This window comes from Corapipo altera, unplaced genomic scaffold (assembly GCF_003945725.1).
Source record: "Corapipo altera isolate COAL_440 unplaced genomic scaffold, ASM394572v1 310, whole genome shotgun sequence".
Taxonomy (NCBI): domain Eukaryota; kingdom Metazoa; phylum Chordata; class Aves; order Passeriformes; family Pipridae; genus Corapipo; species Corapipo altera.
The window spans coordinates 117,103-136,205 of NW_020885096.1; the positions used below are offsets into that span (position 1 = coordinate 117,103).

The 19,103-nt window shown below is 50.5% G+C and overlaps 2 protein-coding genes across 6 annotated transcripts; both read right to left on the reverse strand.

Annotated features, from left to right (window-relative positions):
* Positions 1-3,843: 3,843 nt before the first annotated feature.
* On the reverse strand, positions 3,844-6,349 carry LOC113960217 (histone H2B.3-like). 5 transcript variants are annotated; one of them, XM_027669652.1, is made up of 4 exons: positions 5,908-6,349; positions 5,143-5,231; positions 4,907-4,973; positions 3,844-4,200 (listed from the first exon to the last, which is right to left on the reverse strand). In XM_027669652.1, the coding sequence occupies exons 2-4, from the start codon at positions 5,166-5,168 to the stop codon at positions 3,964-3,966; spliced, it is 330 nt and encodes a 109-aa protein (XP_027525453.1). In that variant the 5' UTR covers positions 5,169-5,231; positions 5,908-6,349; the 3' UTR covers positions 3,844-3,963. The 5 variants fall into 5 exon arrangements, with proteins under 5 accessions (XP_027525453.1, XP_027525449.1, XP_027525450.1 ...); XM_027669648.1 differs by having other exon boundaries at positions 4,907-5,009; XM_027669649.1 differs by lacking the exon at positions 5,908-6,349 and having other exon boundaries at positions 4,907-5,009; positions 5,143-5,416.
* A 2,491-nt stretch (positions 6,350-8,840) lies between these two features.
* Positions 8,841-18,938, reverse strand: ABCF2 (ATP binding cassette subfamily F member 2). Its single transcript, XM_027669642.1, has 14 exons — positions 18,744-18,938; positions 16,184-16,396; positions 15,301-15,483; positions 14,816-14,987; positions 14,566-14,661; positions 13,361-13,463; positions 13,183-13,278; positions 12,958-13,077; positions 12,312-12,401; positions 11,972-12,082; positions 11,648-11,710; positions 11,056-11,184; positions 10,062-10,265; positions 8,841-9,446 (listed from the first exon to the last, which is right to left on the reverse strand). Exons 1-14 carry the CDS (start codon positions 18,895-18,897, stop codon positions 9,309-9,311), a joined length of 1,872 nt encoding a protein of 623 aa, XP_027525443.1. The 5' UTR covers positions 18,898-18,938; the 3' UTR covers positions 8,841-9,308.
* Between the last annotated feature and the right edge of the window lie 165 nt (positions 18,939-19,103).

The following is a 19,103-nucleotide window of genomic DNA, read 5'->3' on the forward strand; positions in this document are numbered from 1 at the left end:
AATCCTTGCTGGGCAGAACATAGATGGAGACACAACTCCAAGGATGCCATGGACCCTCAATCCCATTACAGTACAGGCAGCACTAGGGACAACAACCTCACGCAGTAGTGTGTGTACTCACAGGGGAGTGCCTGCCTGACCTTTGATCATCACTCATCTCCCTTCCTCCAGGCAGGGAGCCCAGGCCACCACGAGCTACCATTACTCAGGGACAACACCCTACTAAACAGAGAAGGGAAGGGCCACAGACCAGCACTGTCCCCACACACCAGCAGTTAAGCACAGAGAGGATGAGAGTCCCTTGCTGGAACTCTGGCTGTACATCAGAAGTTCATATTTTAACAGCTTTGGCATCACTAGAGCTATCCATCACTGGCTCATTTTCCTCTGAGTGCTGAACCGTTCTGGCCTCTGCTATTTGGAACACTGTCTAATGATGCACCGGAGCAGCCACCTGGCAGCATGGTTGCCAAGGGACACAACATGGGGAAAGGAATACACGCAGGTCTGCATGCTGCTACCAGCCTCCACTGCCCAAGAAGCTCCCTCCCCTCAAACCTGCTCCACTCATAACAGACCAGAGGGATGCTCTGCCTCATGGTCCTCCACCATGTGAGAGGAAGAGCACATGCTCTTAAGCCATTGCTCTCTTACAGAATGGAAAACAGAACATAGGCATTGATGATATTTTTATGAACAGTCATTCAGTCTGTCACACTCTAGTACTCTTTTTGAGAGGTTGAAGAGCAGACCAAGGCAAAAAAAAAGAGGCTTCTTCTAACCCATAGACATGCATAGCTCATTAAAAACACAGACAGGGGGCCAGGGACATGCAACATGACAGCACTGCAGTGTTACAGCACTAAAAAAGCCTCCCTGGGAGACTTGTGAGGACACAGGCAGATCTGGACAGACTCACATCAAGTAAGGCAGCCATAGGATACTTTGGAAAAGAGCCTGCATAGGCTCCAAGTTAAGCTTTGCTTTTATTGCAACTTGAGTGCTTCTGGGTCATTCTCACAGCAACCAGTATCCCGTGAATATGTGCTGGATGGCAGAGTCTACCCCCTCCTCCTAAAACAACTTCATCCAGATCTCGCTGGATCCACTAGGACAAGGGCATGGAGCCACAACTCCAATCTGGAAACAGCTGAGCTGAGGAGCAGTTCTCACCAAAGCTAATCTGTGCCAGCACAGAGTGATCCCTCAGGAAGACCATGTATGACATCCTGTGCAGGCATCCCAGAGCAGCTCCATGGGAATATACTGTGGGGAGACAAGCAGCAGGATCCCTGCATACCTAGAGATGAACCCACCTCCAGATGGAAAATGTGAAAGGGACAGTCTGGGCAGGTTGAGTGCAGAACTCACCCATTCCAAGAGCAACCTCCTCCTTCTGCCTCTCAGTCTTGGTTCATCTGCACTACCTGTCCCCATCTGCAAGGAAATGCAGGGATCTAGTAAGAGGAATGTGATGCCATTCACCAACTCCATTCTTCAAGCCTTCGGTGACAGGATAGGGGGCAGGTGTGACATGAAGTAGGATGCACAAATTTAAGTATTGGAGAATCAAGCACTTGCACCATTAAAGCCTTACTCCTTGGGGGCTCGCTCAGTGCTAATACTCCACCAGACACCTCCAGGGAACAGCCACTCATCTCGCCATAAATCGGTACCTTTCCTGGCTGGTTGTGTGGGTATCTGCCAAGAGAGCCAGGGTACCAGGGAGGGAAGTTGCACAGTCCACAGGCAGCCTGCTCCAAGCAGAGCAGCACGGGGATCCTTCCCATGCTGCAGGAATGGATCTGAGATCAGGTAGTCAGACAGACCCATCTCCAGGTCAGGAGCAGAACTGCAGCTCCAGGCTGCTCCTCAGCATTCCTCGTCTCACAGAGAGCACAGCTGTACATCCCACTGCTAGGGAAACGGGAGCAAGCACAGATACGTGGCCTAGGGAGCAATAGACTGGGCAAGGAGATGGGCTGCTCACCTGTTAGATGCAAGTGGAGCTTGCTCAGCGTCCCACTCTCAGGCTGAGCTCTGCCAGACCTGTCTCCAATCGCTGCATCCAGCTGAGCGACCCCAAAAACCCAGCCCAGGGGCAGCCCTGATGCAGCAGCTCTGCCACCAGCACCAGCCACACAGCCTGTCCCCACAGCACAGCCACCACAAGGCTCACAGGAAGGAGAAGAAGTGCAGTCTTGTTGGGCAAAGTGCTGCTCCACTCCTGTGCTCAGATCCAGTTTACAGGCTTGGCAGGGTGAAGGGAGCACTCTTCAATGCTGTCCTACAGCCAAAAGGAAACAGAGCATCCCGTGCAGCCCCTTCCCTCCCTCCCCCAGCCAGCCACAGTCCACAGCAGCAGGGCTAGGTCTGAGAGGATGATGCCCAGCCCCAACCCTGCTGCCTCCTATACTCTCCTGAGGAGCATCATGGACATCTTGTCTGGCCCACACTGCCAAGCCAGGCAGATCAGTACCCATCACAGGTCCATAGCTCATGAGACTCAGCATCACCTCACAAGTTTGTGAAATCCAGGATTGCCCCACATACTGTCACCTTGGACTAAACACAGCTCTGGTTCCTCCTGGTTACTCCTACCCTGTTGTTGGCTGTGAACAGAAGATGTTAGAGCCAGACATCCAGTCCAATGTGAAGGTGGGAAGAGGCACTGGAACAGGCTGCCCAGAGAAGTTACAGATGCCCCAAGTGTTCAAGACCAGGTTGGACAGGCACAATGGAAGGTGACCCTGCCTAAGGCATGGGAGTGGAACTGGATGGACTTTAGGGTCTCTTCCAACCCAGACTACTCTATGATCTCCACCACAACTCCACCCAGAATATGCCCCACACCTTTCCTTTCCACTGCAGACAGTGAGGCAGCACCTGTGTGCAGGAACTCAGGACAGCCCTGCACACCCCAAGAAGGTGCTGTGCTCATGGGGCAGCCAGGCTGCCCCACCACAGCTCTGGAGGTCATTGCCTGCACCATCACTCTGGACACAACACTTCACCCTGAGGACTTCCCAAGCTCCATGTGGACAGAGAACCTGCTCATGCTGCCTGCAGGGCCCTGGATCATTCCCATATTCCCTGGGAATATGAAAAAAGGTGGCCAGGGCCAGTTATTAACACAATAATCCAAGACAGAACACAGGACACTCAGCCCTAGCCCAGTTTAGAGCCCTGCAAGACAAAGTTCTCTTCAAACCAAGTGGAGGGAAAGGCTACAAGTCCTAGAAAAAAGATAGTTTGTTTCTCCTGTCAGTCCAGCTCATTTGGCTTTGTTTGTCTCCCCTACCCAAAAGGGAGAAAGCCTTCACCAGGAGGAAAAACCACAAACAACAGAAAACCAAACAACAACAAACAAAACCAAAATAAAAACCCAAGGAAAAACCCATCAGAAAAAATCCCTTTACCTTTGAAAACAGTTTATAAACATGAGAAACCCCCTTACCACTGCTAACTACACTCCACTTACCCAGAGGGATTCAGCTTCTGCTCTGACCAGTACCAACTGACAACCTGGGCAAAGATACCCACCAAGTAAGGAAGCACTTGAAGAACCACAGGAAAGTCAAAGACAACAGAAACTTTTAGCAGTCAGGAATCTGAAAACCAGGATAAAGAGTTTGGAGAACTGTGGAGAGCTCACTCTGCTTCTCAGAACAACCCTAGCTCTCCTCAGGCATGCCCCATGGTCCCTGCTCCTACCTGTGTGTGGTTGTTTTCGAACAGCAGCTGTTCTTCCAGCCCTACCAAACAACCCCCCCTCCCCCCAGTTCAAACTGCCTCACACTTTGCAACACCAAAATTAAAGACACAATGTGTATTTCTATGCTTTTTTTATTTGCAGGCAGCTAACAGGAGGCTTTGCTTTCTCAGTTGAGTAAGACTGAATACCAGCTCCCGCAAGACTCCACAAGAAGTGGGGCCTGGGCTGGTTTCACTAGGGCCGGGTGGTCACTTGCTGCTGGTGTATTTGGTGACGGCCTTGGTGCCCTCAGAGACGGCGTGCTTGGCCAGCTCGCCGGGCAGCAGGAGCCGGGCCGCCGTCTGCACCTCACGGCTGGTGATGGTGGAGCGGTGGCTGTACTGGGCCAGGTGTGAGGCCTCTGAGGCCAAGCGCTCGAACATGTCGTTGATAAAGGAGTTCATGATGCTCATGGCCTTGGAGGAGATGGTGAGGTCTGGGTGCACCTGCCGGGTGGTAACCAAACACTGTCTCACACACCCGTCACCCTGGGGGGAGCAGGGACCCAGCCACCCCAGAAAAGCAGGGCCCCACTTCTCATCCCAGACAGGGCACTCTAACACCAAAGGGACCCACAGCTGCCACCCTGAGGGTCTCAAGTCATGGGCCACTTGCATTAGACTGAAGAGAGGCTCCCATAATGCCACAACAGCTTTGGGATTGCACGATGGGAGCCCCCCCACAATCCCTGTGGAAAACAGGACTCCGAGGGATGAAAACACCCCTGTTTCCAGAATCTGCTACAGGCTCATGCTGATGACTGTGGCCTAGACAGTGCATGGCCAATTCCAAAATTTCTTTTTCTCATCTCACCAGAGATTTTAACACCTACTCCCAAGCCCAGCAGGAGCTGTTCCTGCCCTATTTACTTCTATTCAATTACTTCTTCAGGCAGAGCCATACAGCAGCGCTTACTCTCTCTAGGAAACCCTTTCTGCTTCAGATCCATCTATTGTCTCCCACCCCCAGAATCTGTTCCCCCCCCCAGCTTCTGAGCCTCAGCTGAGGGTCTCCCGTACCCACTCACCTTTTTTTTCATCTCACTAAAAAGCAGATTTCTTTCCTTCCTTCCTCTTATAGTGTTAACATGCAATGGGTAGAAGTAGCTTCATGGATAAAGCAGTTTCTAGCAGAAAAGAAACATTTACTCACCTGCTTCAGTACTTTGTAAATATAGACTGAAAAGGTTTCCTTTCTCTTAGGTGTCCTCTTAGATATTCTGTCCCCAGATATGGAAACATGATCACGCTTCTTCCTAGGTTCTGAGCTCATCTCAGCCTCCAACAGAGCAACCAGCAGGTGCCATGGGGCTGGCTATATAGCACAGGCTGCAGACCCTAACCTGCCTCAGGTGCAGCCCCTCCCCAGGGAGCAGGAGCAGTACACACCTGTGGCTGATGATTTCTCTGGGCATTAAATGAAGGGTAGCTGGCCTGAGAGGAGCTTGGAAGTGACAGATTCAATTAAACTTTCAGATCTGAGCAAAAGTTTGAGGGTAACTTGGGCAAAGAGGGAGGCAAGAGCAGTAGCATCAGATTCACAGGGGAAAAATTGCCAGAGAAAATCCATTCCCAGGTCCACCAGGGGTTTGGTGAAAGAAGAGATCCTCCTTTGGTGCAAGGGTGTGAACTAGAGTATTCAAGGTACTCCAGAGTCAAACGGGTGGAACCACATCTGTGCTATGGAACAAGTACCGCCCTCAGCAGGAACTCGGTAATGGGAGGGAATGTCACTGCATTGTAAACTCCCCACCAGCCAGATTCCCCTGCTATCTCAGCTACCTGCTCTTGGGACTCCACCTGCTGCACCGAACAGGGCCTGGAATGCCAGGAGGGAGGCAGGGGAGGGCTGACACCCCACATATGGACTTGATCTGTCTTGTAAACCAGCAATCACACCAGCAAGAGTAAATATGACACAGGAATTAGGCTAAACCAGGAAAGCGTGCAGCAACAGAGTAGAGAAGTGAACAAAGAGTTTTCTGTCCTTTGGAGGGAAATGGAAACATTTCAGCAGGCATCACAACAGCAACCTCATAGAAGGATTGTGCCAGTATGCTCGTCTAGGAGGGGGACACGCTGGAGTCTCTGTGCTTCCATGCACAGTCTCCTGCTTAGGGGCACATGCCATACTGGTACATTTGAGCAAATCACCTCTTCCAAGGAGTGAGCCTGGGAGACCCACTCATCAACCAGTGACTCTGCTTCTGCTTGTGCAGCCCACAGTGTTTCACTGAACTGTTGTACTCTGGCCTGTCCTCATGGGGAGGCACCTGATCACTCTCCGTGAGTGCAAATAACCGTCACTGTGACAGGGCAGGGCAGGTTGTTCAGTGTCACAGAAGGGCTTCTTGCTCCCAGGAACTGAAACATTAGTGATCAGGTAGGACAGGCTGGAACGGTCATGGCAGCTCTTTGTGAAGAAGAATGGGCTTGAAGATACAGGGCAGTGGAATACTCTGGGAATGGGAGGGACTCATACTGGGACTAAGGAGCAGGTGACATCACCACTTGTGCTTTGTAAGAGGCCGTGTGTTGACAAGGAACAACACAGGGTCCCCACTTTGAGGGACATTCCACTGCCCCCCGATTCACAGAGCTGTGAACAGGTGTTGGGGAAGACTTGTCACTGCAAGGGGAGCTGTGTGACCCTGGTCTCAGGTCATAGTACGCGGGCTCTCTTGTGATGAAGGAGCTGGGGGCTGTTGTATCCCTTCCCAGCTGCTGCCATGGCTGGCACTGGCAGTGATACGCACACAGCTGGTTTTTCCGACAAAATGTTTAGTTAGAAGGAAGCCCTTTGGTGGAGGAGCAGCAACTGATCACTTGGCATTAGGCACAGGGAGACTTTACACAGCAAGGGTGGAGGCTCATCCACTGAGCAGTCGAGTCAGATTTGAACTCCCAGGTTTGGGGAATCACCATCTGCTTCCCTGGACTGCATGTGCCAGAGGCTGTCCGTGCTGCTGTGTGCTGGGCTTGGCTCCTCCTCGTGCTGTTTTTGGTGGTGTATGGACCTACTTGCAGCACATAGACAAAGGAATCCCATAACCCTGCACCTGTCACTTCTGGCTGTGGCTGTGTTAGAGCCAACCTCAGTTTTAGATCACAGGCAAGAGTAAATGTGCAGGCTCTAGGCCACTTCTTTCAAAGACCATCCTAGCAACTAAGGAGCAATTCCTGTAATTTATCTATAATTTTGCGTTTGTAAAAGACTAGAAAAGTCCCAGCTGAAACAGCTCTAAGTGCCACTGCCCAAGCTTGTGGCTGCCTCAGATCAATGCTCCACGACATCTGTTGGGAGCTGCTTCAGTGCAGTCCAATGACGTGTCACCACAGAACAAATGAAGGTTAAATCAAGGCTCATAAAGCATGTGTATAGATTCCATTTTATAAGTCTTGGCTTACTGAGATCTCTAGTGCAGCTAGAGCTGCTTTTGCTTTGAACATGTACCTGTGGTCCTTGTTTATAAATCAGAGATATCTCCGGACCCAAGAAGTTCCTCTCTCTTGGCAGCAGCAGACAGGTAACACAGCTCTCCTCTTGAATGCTCCAACTACTGCCTGTCATGCTGGCCGTCATCCCAGTGTCCCCAGGCCCTCCTCAGGATTTAACATTCTCAAAGAACTCAGTGTAAGATTGTATCCTGCATTTATTATTGCCACTCAGATCTGAAATGCAGTGATTTGTTGCCATGTCTTTGGTAGGAGTAAGGAAGAGCAGGATGAACAGCTGTAGCCTCAGACAGGACTCCCTGACCTCACCATTTTCAGAGCTACTTTGCAATCCTTTCCAACTCACCAACACTTCCTACAACCCAGAGAGCAGAACAAACAGACAAGCATTAATCTATTCTTGTTTAACTCTTGTGACCCATTAGCTTTTTGAGTAATCGCTTTCCTATGGGTTGCTTTTACTCCCCCACTCCACCTCACAACTTTTGAGTACTCCGCTGTGAGATATTCATCCAAGTGACTTTTCACTGCTATCTAGACTTTTCTGCAGAACTAAGTTGGAAGCATTTATACTATATAATAATATATACTATACAATAATTTATCTGCATTATTTTATCAGAAACTACTTTTTTGTTCTCTCAGATCGTTGCTAAAAACAGTGAAAAACCTGAAGGTTCTGCTTTATCTACTGGAAGCAGCTCCTGTTGTGACATTTGTCCTATGACTGACACACAGTGCTTCCACAGCAGCAGTCACAACTTCGATAGGCCCTTTAGGAAAGAAAACCAAGGAAGTACTCTATCCAAAAAGTCAAAGTCAGTCAGCTGGCACTGGAGGAAGCACTGCAAGGGAGCACAGCTCCTACGTTTGTCCTGTCCTTCCTCTCCCATGGCAGCATGTGGTCCTGGAGGGGCTGCTGGGCTACATGAACCCTTCACATGACCAGTGCAACCATTCTCATGTGTCATGATAACTCATGATCAAAAGAATCTATTTGGTTTGAATTGCTACCTTTCCCTTTAGTACCTTTTAATTGCTTTAATAATAAATTAAAAATTTGTTTTATTCAAGCTTCTGTGGCACAGGGTGAGGTTTAAACACCAACTTTTTCAAAAATCTGTTATTGCAAACAAAATAAGTTTAGTTGGTTAGTCCACAAGAAACTTGCAAGGACAAAATAACTCATAGTCCAGAAATCCTACATTACTGAGTCTCATTATTAGACAATTCAGGGAGAAGGAAAAAGCCACACCTGAGCCAATGTGTTGCAGAGGACACATGCTGGTGTTCCATAGATCTACTTTGTGTTTCTGACTCTGATATCCACAACCCTTTCAATTTGTGTCTGCCACCATCTACAACAGAAGCATCTGTGGCTTGTTCCCCCTTCTGTCACCTGCTGGAAACCCAGCGTTGGCTCTGGCTGAGCAGAGGTGTCCCAGGTGTGAGGGTCCTGCTCACTGCTTAGTGCCTGCAGAGCTCAGTACTCACCACTTCATGTAACCCTCAAGTTCTGCCACAGCTTTGGCTGTACTGAGGAACTGAACCTTCAGCAGGAAGGGTTGATCCTCACTCAAAGCTCAGCCACTGCAAGCCCCAACTACCACAGCTCACAAAACAAGACAAGATTGTTCTTCCCTCTTTATTGACTGACGGATTCTCAGGCAGATCTGTTAATTACACTGTTAAATAATAGTTAAAAACAAACCAAGGCCAGAGGAGTTTGAAGTGAAGTATCTAAACTGAAGCAGAAATTGGGAAGGAAGAGGCAGGAGAAGCTGGGCTGGGGTCTCCACCTGTGTTACACTGCAGCTCAGACACCCTGACGGCTGCTGCCATGACCCTGGGCCATCAGATTCCAGGGCCTGGCTCGGATGGGACATCATCTTAAGATGGAAACGGTTGCCCAAATGTAGCCAGACTGGGAGAGAAGAGCTCTGTCCAGACACAGAGTTGCAAGGCAAGTCGAGGGGAAGCAGTATTGCAGCAATCCTAGAACAAAGCCAGCGAGAGCAGCAGTCCTGCTCCTGCCGGCGGGCGGGTGACTCGTGGCCACCGCCGGCCCCACAGAGCACCGGGGCCAGGGGCTCCTCAGCTCACACGTTGTGGGTCCGTTTGGTGAGCTGCGGGTCCTCATCCACCAGCTTTGACTTGAGATGCTCCTTGTAGGCAAGGATGTCCCCTTGCCACTTGGTGATTGTCTGCTTCTCACAGACCCAGATCTCCTGCGCGACCTGAGAGCAAGCACAGGAGGAGGAGGAGGAGAGGTTTGCAGTACAGCATTTTATAATCTTATCAGAATGATAAAGTTAACTAAAAACTATTCTCTGAAGTCTGGCAAGAAAAGTTCAGTAACTCTCACATTTCAACTACCAAACAAAGCATCTGCAGAGAAACATCTTCCTTGGTTTTTTCTGCATAATTTATACAAGATTTTATAACTGAAAATCCTGGACCTCTCTACATTTCTGATTTCGTTCATGCACTAAGAAGAAAAGCCCTTCTTGCTAAACTGGGAATTGAAACAAAAGTAGTTCTTGACCTGAACTACTTGGATATAACACACTGAAAAACAAAAATTATACCTGAAGTTGCAGCCAAAGCTATAGCTGACAAATCAGTATTTGACATTTGTGTTAGGTTTTTTTCTATATTTCAAGTTCCTAATATTTTTCTGGGCTATCTCAATAATTGTTTAACATGAACACAGTAAAGGAATTGTGTGCAGTGATTTTTTTTCACTCACCCATCTTTTTGGGATATGTAAAAGCCAGTGAGTTGAAAACACCTTGTTTTAATTACTTGAAGTGTTAAAAAGGTGCTCTGACAAAATTCATGACTTTCGTTACCTGCTGGATGAGTCTGAAGTCATGGCTGACAAGCATCATTCCTCCTTCAAACTCATTGATAGCATCTGCCAGCGCATCTATGGTTTCTATGTCCAGGTGGTTGGTGGGCTCGTCCAGGAAGAGCATGTGGGGGTTCTGCCAGGCCAGCCAGGCGAAGCACACACGGCACTTCTGCCCATCCGAGAGGTTCCTGATGGGGCTCACCTGCCCAACACAGACACAGCTCGGGCTCTGCAGGCACCTCACAGCCTGCCACCCTGACCCAGAACACTTGGGTCTCACCCTGGGCTCCCAGCAGCTCCATGACACAAGAGGACAAATGTTCAGTCAGCCTTATACCTATGCTGAGCTTCTCCCACCCATGGAACAAGGGAATTCCAGGGGCTTCTGAAGAATGAGTCTCCCCAGCAAGACCCAGCTTGTGCCAAAGATGTGCAAGGACAGTTGACTGGGGTCTGACTGCTGTTCACTGATATAACCATCAAACTACTCTCAACTTCTGCAGTGATAAATGGCAAAAACAATGCAAAAATCAACACTAAACTGCAGTGATATTGACACCTCCTGTCACACACATGACGTATGATGTACAGGAGCACGTCATGCTTGGACTTACTAGTTACCACTGGTGAGCCTCTTGTCTGAACCAAGGGGACCTCACACCCAGCTGAGATCTTCTAACACTTCTGGCTGGTATTCATCTCAGAAATGAGAGATAAGCAAACTAGTTCAAGTTACAATTAAAGTGTGCTCAGGTCTAGCACTACACCACAACTTGTCCTCTTTTCACCCAGATTCTGAGGGGGTCACCCGTTCCAACTCACATCTTGCTGTAAGCCATTTTTTTCTCCAATTTCAAAGGATTGGATTTTGATGCTATGGTGAGCCATGCTGCATACTGTATCACACTGTCAGACATCAGTGGAGGAACAGAAAACACAGCAGCTCTACTCCCCTAATGAGCAAAAAGCAAAGCTCAACAGCTCACACTTACCTGCTGCTTCCCTGTCAGACCATATCTGCCAATGATTTTCCTCATCTCCTCCTTCTCCTTGATCTCTGGGTAGCATTTCAGCATGTACTCCAGGGGTGAGAGGTCTAAGTCCAACTGCTCTTGCAAGTGCTGCCAGAGAAGAAAAGTCAGCTTCAGGCTGTGCAGGGCACCCACTTCATGGCCCAAAGCACATCTCCCCTTACACCCCACAACCCTCTGGTACCAGCTGAGCGATAGAACACAAGAGCCAATAATCCTACCCACAGGATAGGCCCTGTGCTGAACTATTATGAAACAGCTTCCATTTCAGGAGCAGGAGTCCTGTTTCAGAATAGCAGGTTTGTCCACCACCAAACACAAGGCAACCAGCTCTGCCATTAGCAGGTGGGAGGCTGAACGGGAAGGACCACAGTCAGCAGGGTAAGGACATGAGCTGGAGCCCATTCCATGGACAGTTCCTTCCCCCTTCTCTGGGCACAGAAGGGCAGCAGTGGGAGGGGCCTTAGAAGTAGAACTAGAGGGGCAAGTTTCCTCATTCCTGACAGCTTTTTCCTCTACATTCCCTGTCCCTGGGGGCTGCTGCAGGGAGTACCTGGTGGTATCTACCGATCTTCACATGTGAGTGCTTGCGAATCATCCCATCTGTGGGTAGCAGCTAGAAAGGGAAGATAAAATCATTTCAGCAGGAAATCTCTCCTCTTGCTGTATGTCAGAAATACAGAATCCAGCCATCTCCATTCTGGCACAGGGGAGGCAGCCCGAACACATAATCTGAGAGAAAAAGCCCTATACTGCAACGAGACCTCAGGATTTCCAAGGCCTGAGACTGGGGTGTTCTGGCAAATAAGTGCAGCTTTGTTGAAGACTATCCCAAGAATAAAGGTCCAGAGCAGGGTAGACAATGTAGGAAGCAAACCTCTCCTGTGAGCAGTTTCAGCAGTGTTGACTTTCCAGCTCCATTGGGTCCAACGAGAGCTACACGGGTATCCAGGTCAATCCCAAACTCCAAGTTATTATAGATCCATGGCTGAAAACCACAAAAATCATGCCACATGTTATGCCTTTTCACTACTCCCCAGACCTCTCTGCTGCACCTGTAATGCTCTGTCCTCAGCAGACCCAGCATTAACACTGCCAAGGAGTTTGCTCCACTAGTCATATGCTGCAGCCTGATCAGGAAGCTCAGCCAAATGCCTCCCACTCCCAAACCAAGCAGAAGCACAAGAGATCTGTGTATGCACACTCCCCATACTCACCCCATCCTTGCTGTATCTGAAGCTGACATTCTGCACCATGATGACAGGAGGGGGGATTTTCCCACAGGGTGGGAAGTAGAATGACAAAGTCTGTTAACATAGAATATGCATCTGTGAGACACCCCGGAGCACGAGACAGCCCGGACATTCTGGTACAACCATCCCTCACTACCAACATCAGTTGCAGACCAAGGCACCAGACTGCAACATTTTATAAGCCCCTCTATCAACTTACTCACATATATATTCTGATGAGCTGCTTGCAAGCTCATCTGCTGCCTAACAAGTCCCTATTTCTTCCCCCTTGAAGCAAATGTGGGCTTGTACTCTTCAAACAAGTAGGAGTTGCTCTGAGAATCCTCCCCCATCTCCTATGAGCCTTTGGCACCCATTTCTGATTTCTGTATCTGCAAAATAGCCTCAATGGTATGACAATTCCACTTTCCTCCCCTAAAAATTCCTCCTCCTCTTCCCACTGTTCAGCATTATTCCATGCTGAGTACAGGGATCATTGGCATCAGGAAGGGTATCTTGTTCTTGCTCCCAGCTTTGTCAGCCATTCCTTCTGTCTGCTAAAGATCATTCTACTTCTGTAGCCCAGGTTTCCAACACTGATCCCTAGATGCAATCCCATGTCTGATCCTACCTTATCATTCACAACTCTCTCTGTCAAGCCAGAAGCCATCATCTTTTGAAGAGTCTTCTCCTTGCTCTGAGCTTGCCTGGCCAGCTTTGCACTGCCATGGCCAAATCGTGCAATGTAATTCTGCAAGAAAGCAAAGTCAGCCAAAAGCCACAGAGACAAGGTTGAGAAGGGGCAGGGATGCCCACCTGCATGGGTAGGAAGGTGCTTATGCAGCCAGGCAGGTACCTTCATATGGGCGATCTGATCTTGCTCCCAGTGGAATCGCTTCATTTGATTTTCTTCTAGTTCCAAACGAGTCTTTACATACTGATCATAATTTCCCTGGAAATAGACCATGGGATATCAGATGTGCCCAGAGAACAGCTCCTGTTTCTGCTGGTGGCCCGGGGCACCATTTACTCACTGTGTAGTACTTGAGTTTGCGGTTGTGCATGTGGATGATGTTGGTGCAGACGCCATTCAGGAAGTCCTGGGAGTGGGATATCAGCACAAGGATCCGCTTGAACCTGCGGCACCATGTAAATTGTTAGAGACTAAGCTAGGAAAAGAATTCCTGTTTGTTGGCCTTGATGGTGACAAAGGCTTCACATGCACCAGCTTTCTCTTGCCTTCAATCAGATTAAGAACAAAAAGGCCACAGCCTGGGAGATGCTCTAGGAAACTGGCAGGAAAGCAGCTACAACCAGGTGCTGTGAGTAAATCCTGCCAACACCTTTCACTGTGGTAAAACACCCTGCACCACCCTGCACCACTGGACCTTCATCTGTTGTCACAAGAAGCCCAGGGCTGGTTGCCCATGTGGCAGGTGACTCATGCTACTGATGTAGCTGACTTCATTAGCATCACACTTCCAAGAAGTTTCAACCTTCACTGCTCACTTTCCCCTTCGTACAGACTCCCATCTGTTAGGCACCTTGTGCCTGGCTCCACTCCAATTCTGTACAACGATGGGTCAAAGCCTCCCAAAAAGAAGTTCAAACTACTTCCCTAAAACATCTGACTTTTAAAGGAAGGATGCAAAAGATTTAACTGACAAAGCCGATGGAAAAACCTCTGCAAAGGCAAAGCCCCTCTCACAATACAGTCCTTTTAATGTACACCCCAGATAACCTGAGTTTCATAACTATTCCTAAGCTTTTTGCCTTACACCTTCACATTTTACCTTTGTTTATGAAAACCAGTCACCAACACAATAGATGAAACCAGCACACTCAGATACTACAGTTCTGCTAAAACAGAGAAACGGTGGGCAGGGAGATGAGCTGGAAGCCAGGTCTAGAAAGCTCATGCTACTGGTACAGCACACAGTGCTTGTACACAGGCTGCCAAGGCCTCCTCCTGGCTTTCCAGGAAGCCTCTAACTTGGGAGTACAACCCAGCATTTCTCATTTCTTCAGTGACAGGGAGACGGGGCCTTGTCTTGAATTTGTTACCCTTGCATCAAGAATCCCACACAGCAGCAAGCAGAAGATGTCACTGCTACCACAACACAGTTATGTACCCACAAGAACCATAGACAGTTACTCCTGCAGCACTTGCTCACATGCTGACAAGATGTTCCAGCAGAAAAGCGCAACCCACAGAAGCAGCAAACTCCTCTGTGCTTACGTTTTCAGCTCTTCCTCCAACCACACACAGGCATCCAGGTCAAGGTGGTTTGTAGGCTCATCGAGCAGCAGCATGAAAGGCCGAATGAAGAGGGCTCTGCAAGGACAGGGGAGATGACGGCGTAGGATGAGTGCAGGTAACCCAAAGTCTCTTAGCTCTGCTCTGAGTTCTCAAAACTGTGTCCATGGCTCTTCAGAGTCAGGAGCAGGTGGGCATTCTCCCAGGAGGCAGCAGGCACTATAGCACTCACCTGGCAAGCGCCACCCTCATTCGCCAGCCACCACTGAAGTCCTTCAGCTTTTTCCTCTGCATGGCTGGCGTGAACCCCAAGCCGTGAAGGATACGTGAGGCCCGTGCTTCTGCCTTATCAGCATCCAGCTCCTCCAAACGTTCATATAACTCCAAGAGTTTCTCACATTCCGCTGAAAGAGAGCCTGCCTGTCAGCACCTCTGCCAGTAAAGGGCTCTCAGCTGCACCTCTGCACAGCTAGGAAAGCTCACAAGCCCTCTGCCCTTCTTCTATTCAGCACCCTCCATTCCCAAGCCTGAGACACTTCTTAAGAAGCTACATGGAGTAATTCATCCAAAGAATTGTCATTCCATTAGTGTCACTGCCATGTGGCAGCTGGGGGAAATAGGTACCACAACATGTGAAAACTCCGCCAAGGAACCCAAATTTTCTTTGGTGGGGAAGGAAATGGAGGAAATGTCCCCGGGGACTCGGAGAAGCTTTACCGTCTTCATGAGCCAGACGTTCCGCCTCTCGCTCCAGCATGGCCCTCTCTGTATCCACCTCCATCACACACTGCAGAGGGGTCTTGTCACTGGGGGGCATCTCTCGCGTCAGGTGATAGATGTCAATGTGCTCTGGGATGGGCACTTCTCGCTTCCCAATAGCTGATAAAAGCATGGATTTCCCTGTGTGCAGATAACCACTCCACAATTAATTGCTGGATTCAGTGAGATCCAATGTCACAGTGAAACAGAAGAAATGCACTCAGATCCCATTGATTCCCTCCCTTTTCAAGCCCAGAAAATCCTGAGCAATTTCTTGCCCAAAAGGCCAGAAGACTTGGAGACACAGCAGAGCCCACTGCCTCACTGTGACAAGCTGCCCTCACAGCTAAGGCTCACCACCCCAAGGACAGGACTGAGACACGAAAAAGCTTTTTGGAAACCACTTCACTTCAGTCCTTGCTCAGATTTAGAGAACTTTATCTCTGTTGTACTTCCTGCTGTCTAACCAGGTCTAACGGCTGTTACCAGGACCCCATATTCCAAAGACTTCTATTTGGTTTACTGGCACTACTAAGCAAATCATGTAAACAGGAATCAGACAGATTTACAGATCCCAGACATCTCACCCAACTCTCCACCGAAACAAGTTCAAAGGCACAGTCCAAAGCCAGAATGCACTCTTAGTCTTCTGTCAGCAATCCTAGCAATTCCCCTCTCTGGGGAGAGACATGGGAGAACAGGAACTGCCATGGCCCAGCCATGTCTGTCCAACAGCCCTCTTTCCAGTTTCCAGAATCTCCCACCTGCACCTGCCCAGCTTCTCAGCAGCACAACACCCTCACTGAGCTCCAGGGAGCCACATTGTATCCCCACAGCTTACCAATGCCATTGAGCCCGATCAGGCCATAGCGTCTCCCAGAGTTCAGCTCCAGCTTGGTGTCACTCAGCAGCTCCTGGCCATGGAAGGTCAGGGAGAGGTTAATGATGTGCACATCAGTGCTGTTGGGGTGGGAGGCCAGCACTCCTGTCACAGCTCGGGCAGCAGCTTTCTTTAATTCAAAGTCCTCCAGCTCCTTTGTAAGAGCATCCACCTCTATACGCAGAAAGATCAGAAGCGTTACTGATTTACAAATACAAGGGAAGCCATAAGCCCCTGTACAGAAAGGCCCAGGGGTACAAAAACAACTCCCAGCCCCCATTTCTATGGAAGAGTTGAGGACGCTCAGATGCAATGACACTCAGCTTTTCATCTTAGCAGATGGATATACATAGTCTAACAGGAACTTCCACCTGCTAAATATCTAAATACCATATAAATGAAATAGGACCATCAGAATTAAGTCAGCAGTCAGAAGAGCGAGCCAGTTATCTGAGTGTCATGAGACTAACCCATCCTGCAGGAAGTACTAGGATAGGAAGAGACCTTACAGAGTACTGCTTGCAAGCTTAAGGAAAGGGTTAGCCAAAAAAAAATTGGCTAGAAAATGAATGAAGGGAAAGGTTAGAGAAGAAGCAGCAGCATTGGAACAGGCCCTACTCATTTTCGGAGAAGCTACTATGTTCATCTGCATGTCTCCCTCTTCCTTTCCTCCTATAGTAACAGCAAATCATATAATCACAGAATTCTAGAATGGTTTGGGCTGGATCTTAAAGAGTATCTAATTCCAAACCCCCTGCCATGGGTAGGGACACTTTCCACAAGCCCAGGTTGCTCCAAGCCCCAACCAACCTGGCCTGGAACACTTCCAGGGATGAGGCAGCCAGAGCTTCTCTGTGCAACCTGTGCCAGGGCCTCACTACTCTCTTTCCTGTCATGCTGACCTTCTGTTGCAGCCCAACTTCACTGCTCGGTGAGATGCTGCCCTTGGAAGCAGCAAACGGCACTGGGGATCTCGGCAGCGCTGTTGCTGCTCAGAGCAGAGCTGAACAACAGCCTGGCTGCGAGCATCTAGTGCTCCTGGCAAAATCACCCACTCAGCCAAATCACCGCGAACACCACAGCAAATGTGTCCTAGCCAAGGAGCACAAAATGTCACTGATAGTCACACGGGACCCCTCTGGACAGTGCCACAGAGCAGGAAGCAAAGAGGGGCAAGGGCGTTTTCCCCCTGATGTGTAAACAGCTCATGCAGAACTCCCAATAAGAAATATGCCAGTATCGACCCATATGGAATCACAGGATCTCCTGAGCTGGAAGGGACCCCCAAGTACCACCCAGTCCAGCTCCTGGCCTGGCACAGGATACCCAAACAATGGCCCAAGAGCACTGTCCAAACGTTCCTTGAGCTCTGCCAGGCTTGGGGCCATGACCAGTGCCCTAGGGGGCTGTTCCAGAGCCTGGCATAGGTTGGATATGAGAAAAGGTTCTTTCCCCAGAGGGTGGTGGGGCACTGAACAGGCTCCCCAGGGCAGTGGGCACAGCACCAAGGCGGCCAGAGCTCCAGGAGTGTTTCAATGATACTCTGGGGCACATGGTGGGATTGCTGGGGCTGTTCCTGTGCAGGGCTAGAAGTTGCACTCGATGATCCTTGTGGATCCCTTCCAACTCGGCATATTCAGTGACTGTGACCCCCTCGGGGGGGAAGAGCCTTTCCCAGATTCCCGCCGGATCCCGGCAGAGGCCCCGCCGCTCCCACCGCCCCGCCCGCCCCGGGCTGCACCAATAGGGAGGCGATATGCAAATGAGAGACAGACGGACAGAGAGTGAAAGAGAGACAGACAGACAGAAAGAGAGCGAGCCCAGCAAGGGGAGAGAGAGACGGAGAGAGAGCCTCACACGGGGCGGGGAGAGGGAGAGAGAGACAGAGAGAGAGAGAGGGCGAGCGAGAGCCCCGCACGGGGAGAGAGCCCCGCGGCTGCGAAAGCAAGCTGTCCCTCGGTAAGCGTTACCTATGTCCTTCAGGGCCGACAGCGCCCTCTGACAAAGTCTATCTCTTTAACAGGCACAAAGTCTCTTTTAGAGACAGGCTCTCAGACTCTGCAAACCAGGTACGTCCCAGAGAAACAGGTGAGGAGACGGTGAGAGCAATAGCAGTAAGAACAGAAAGAATTCAAGTGCTGCACTGGTCCCTGCAGCAAGAAAGAAAACCCCAAACAAAACAAAACGAAAAACCAAAAAAAAAAAATCCAAAAAGGTCTGAGCATCAAGTAGCAAAAGATCGGGACAGTGTCTGTCTGAGGGGGGAGACATCATCAGTCCTTTCCATCTTTACGCTGCCGTGCCTCGAGCGAGGGCCACGGGCATCCTTCACACACACGGCCCATGTGGAGCCCCCGGGGGGTCCTGCTGCCCCGGGGCAGAGTGGCCCAGACGGCAGCTGCCGCAGCCGCCGGCTCGGCGCAGCCCGTGCCCGAGGTGTTTCATCAATGTCCCGGCTCACCCAGCCGGGCCCTCCACCACGGGACACCCAGGACAGACACGGGACTGGCCGCCCCCTCACCTGGCAGCGCCGTCCCGTTGGCCTCCGGGGGCCGGACCTCCTGCGGCTCCGTCCCGGCATCGCCGTTCTCCTCCGGGGCCCGGCGCGGCCGCTGCCGGGCCTTGGCCGCCTCCTTCTTCTTGGCCGCCTTCTTCTTGGCCAGGTCGGAGGGCATGACGCGGGGGGAGGCTGCGGCGGAGGGGAGACAGGCGCCGTTAGGCCGCGCCGCCCCGGGTCGCCCCGCCCCCGTTCCCCGCCCCGGCGGCCCCGCGAGCCGGCGGCCCCGGCCCGTAGCACGCTGCGCCGCTCGGTCCTGTCGAGAGCTCCCGCCCGCCCGCCCGCTGGGCTGCCCGCGCTGCCCGGTCCGGCCGCTCCCGCCCC

Excerpts from the sequence above, each read along its gene's own strand:
- LOC113960217 (XM_027669648.1), bottom strand. The coding sequence starts at position 5,168 with ATGCCCAGAGAAATCATCAGCCACAG. Across the intron at positions 5,010-5,142 it reads AGAGAAATCATCAGCCACAG|GAAGAAGCGTGATCATGTTT; the intron begins GTGTGTACTGCT and ends CTCAGAACCTAG. Across the intron at positions 4,201-4,906 it reads TTTACAAAGTACTGAAGCAG|GTGCACCCAGACCTCACCAT; the intron begins GTGAGTAAATGT and ends ACCACCCGGCAG.
- ABCF2 (XM_027669642.1), bottom strand. The coding sequence starts at position 18,897 with ATGCCCTCCGACCTGGCCAAGAAGAAGGCGGCCAAGAAGAAGGAGGCG. Across the intron at positions 13,279-13,360 it reads GCAAACTCAAGTACTACACA|GGAAATTATGATCAGTATGT; the intron begins GTGAGTAAATGG and ends GTCTATTTCCAG. Across the intron at positions 11,185-11,647 it reads AGATCGGTAGATACCACCAG|CACTTGCAAGAGCAGTTGGA; the intron begins GTACTCCCTGCA and ends CTTCTCTGGCAG.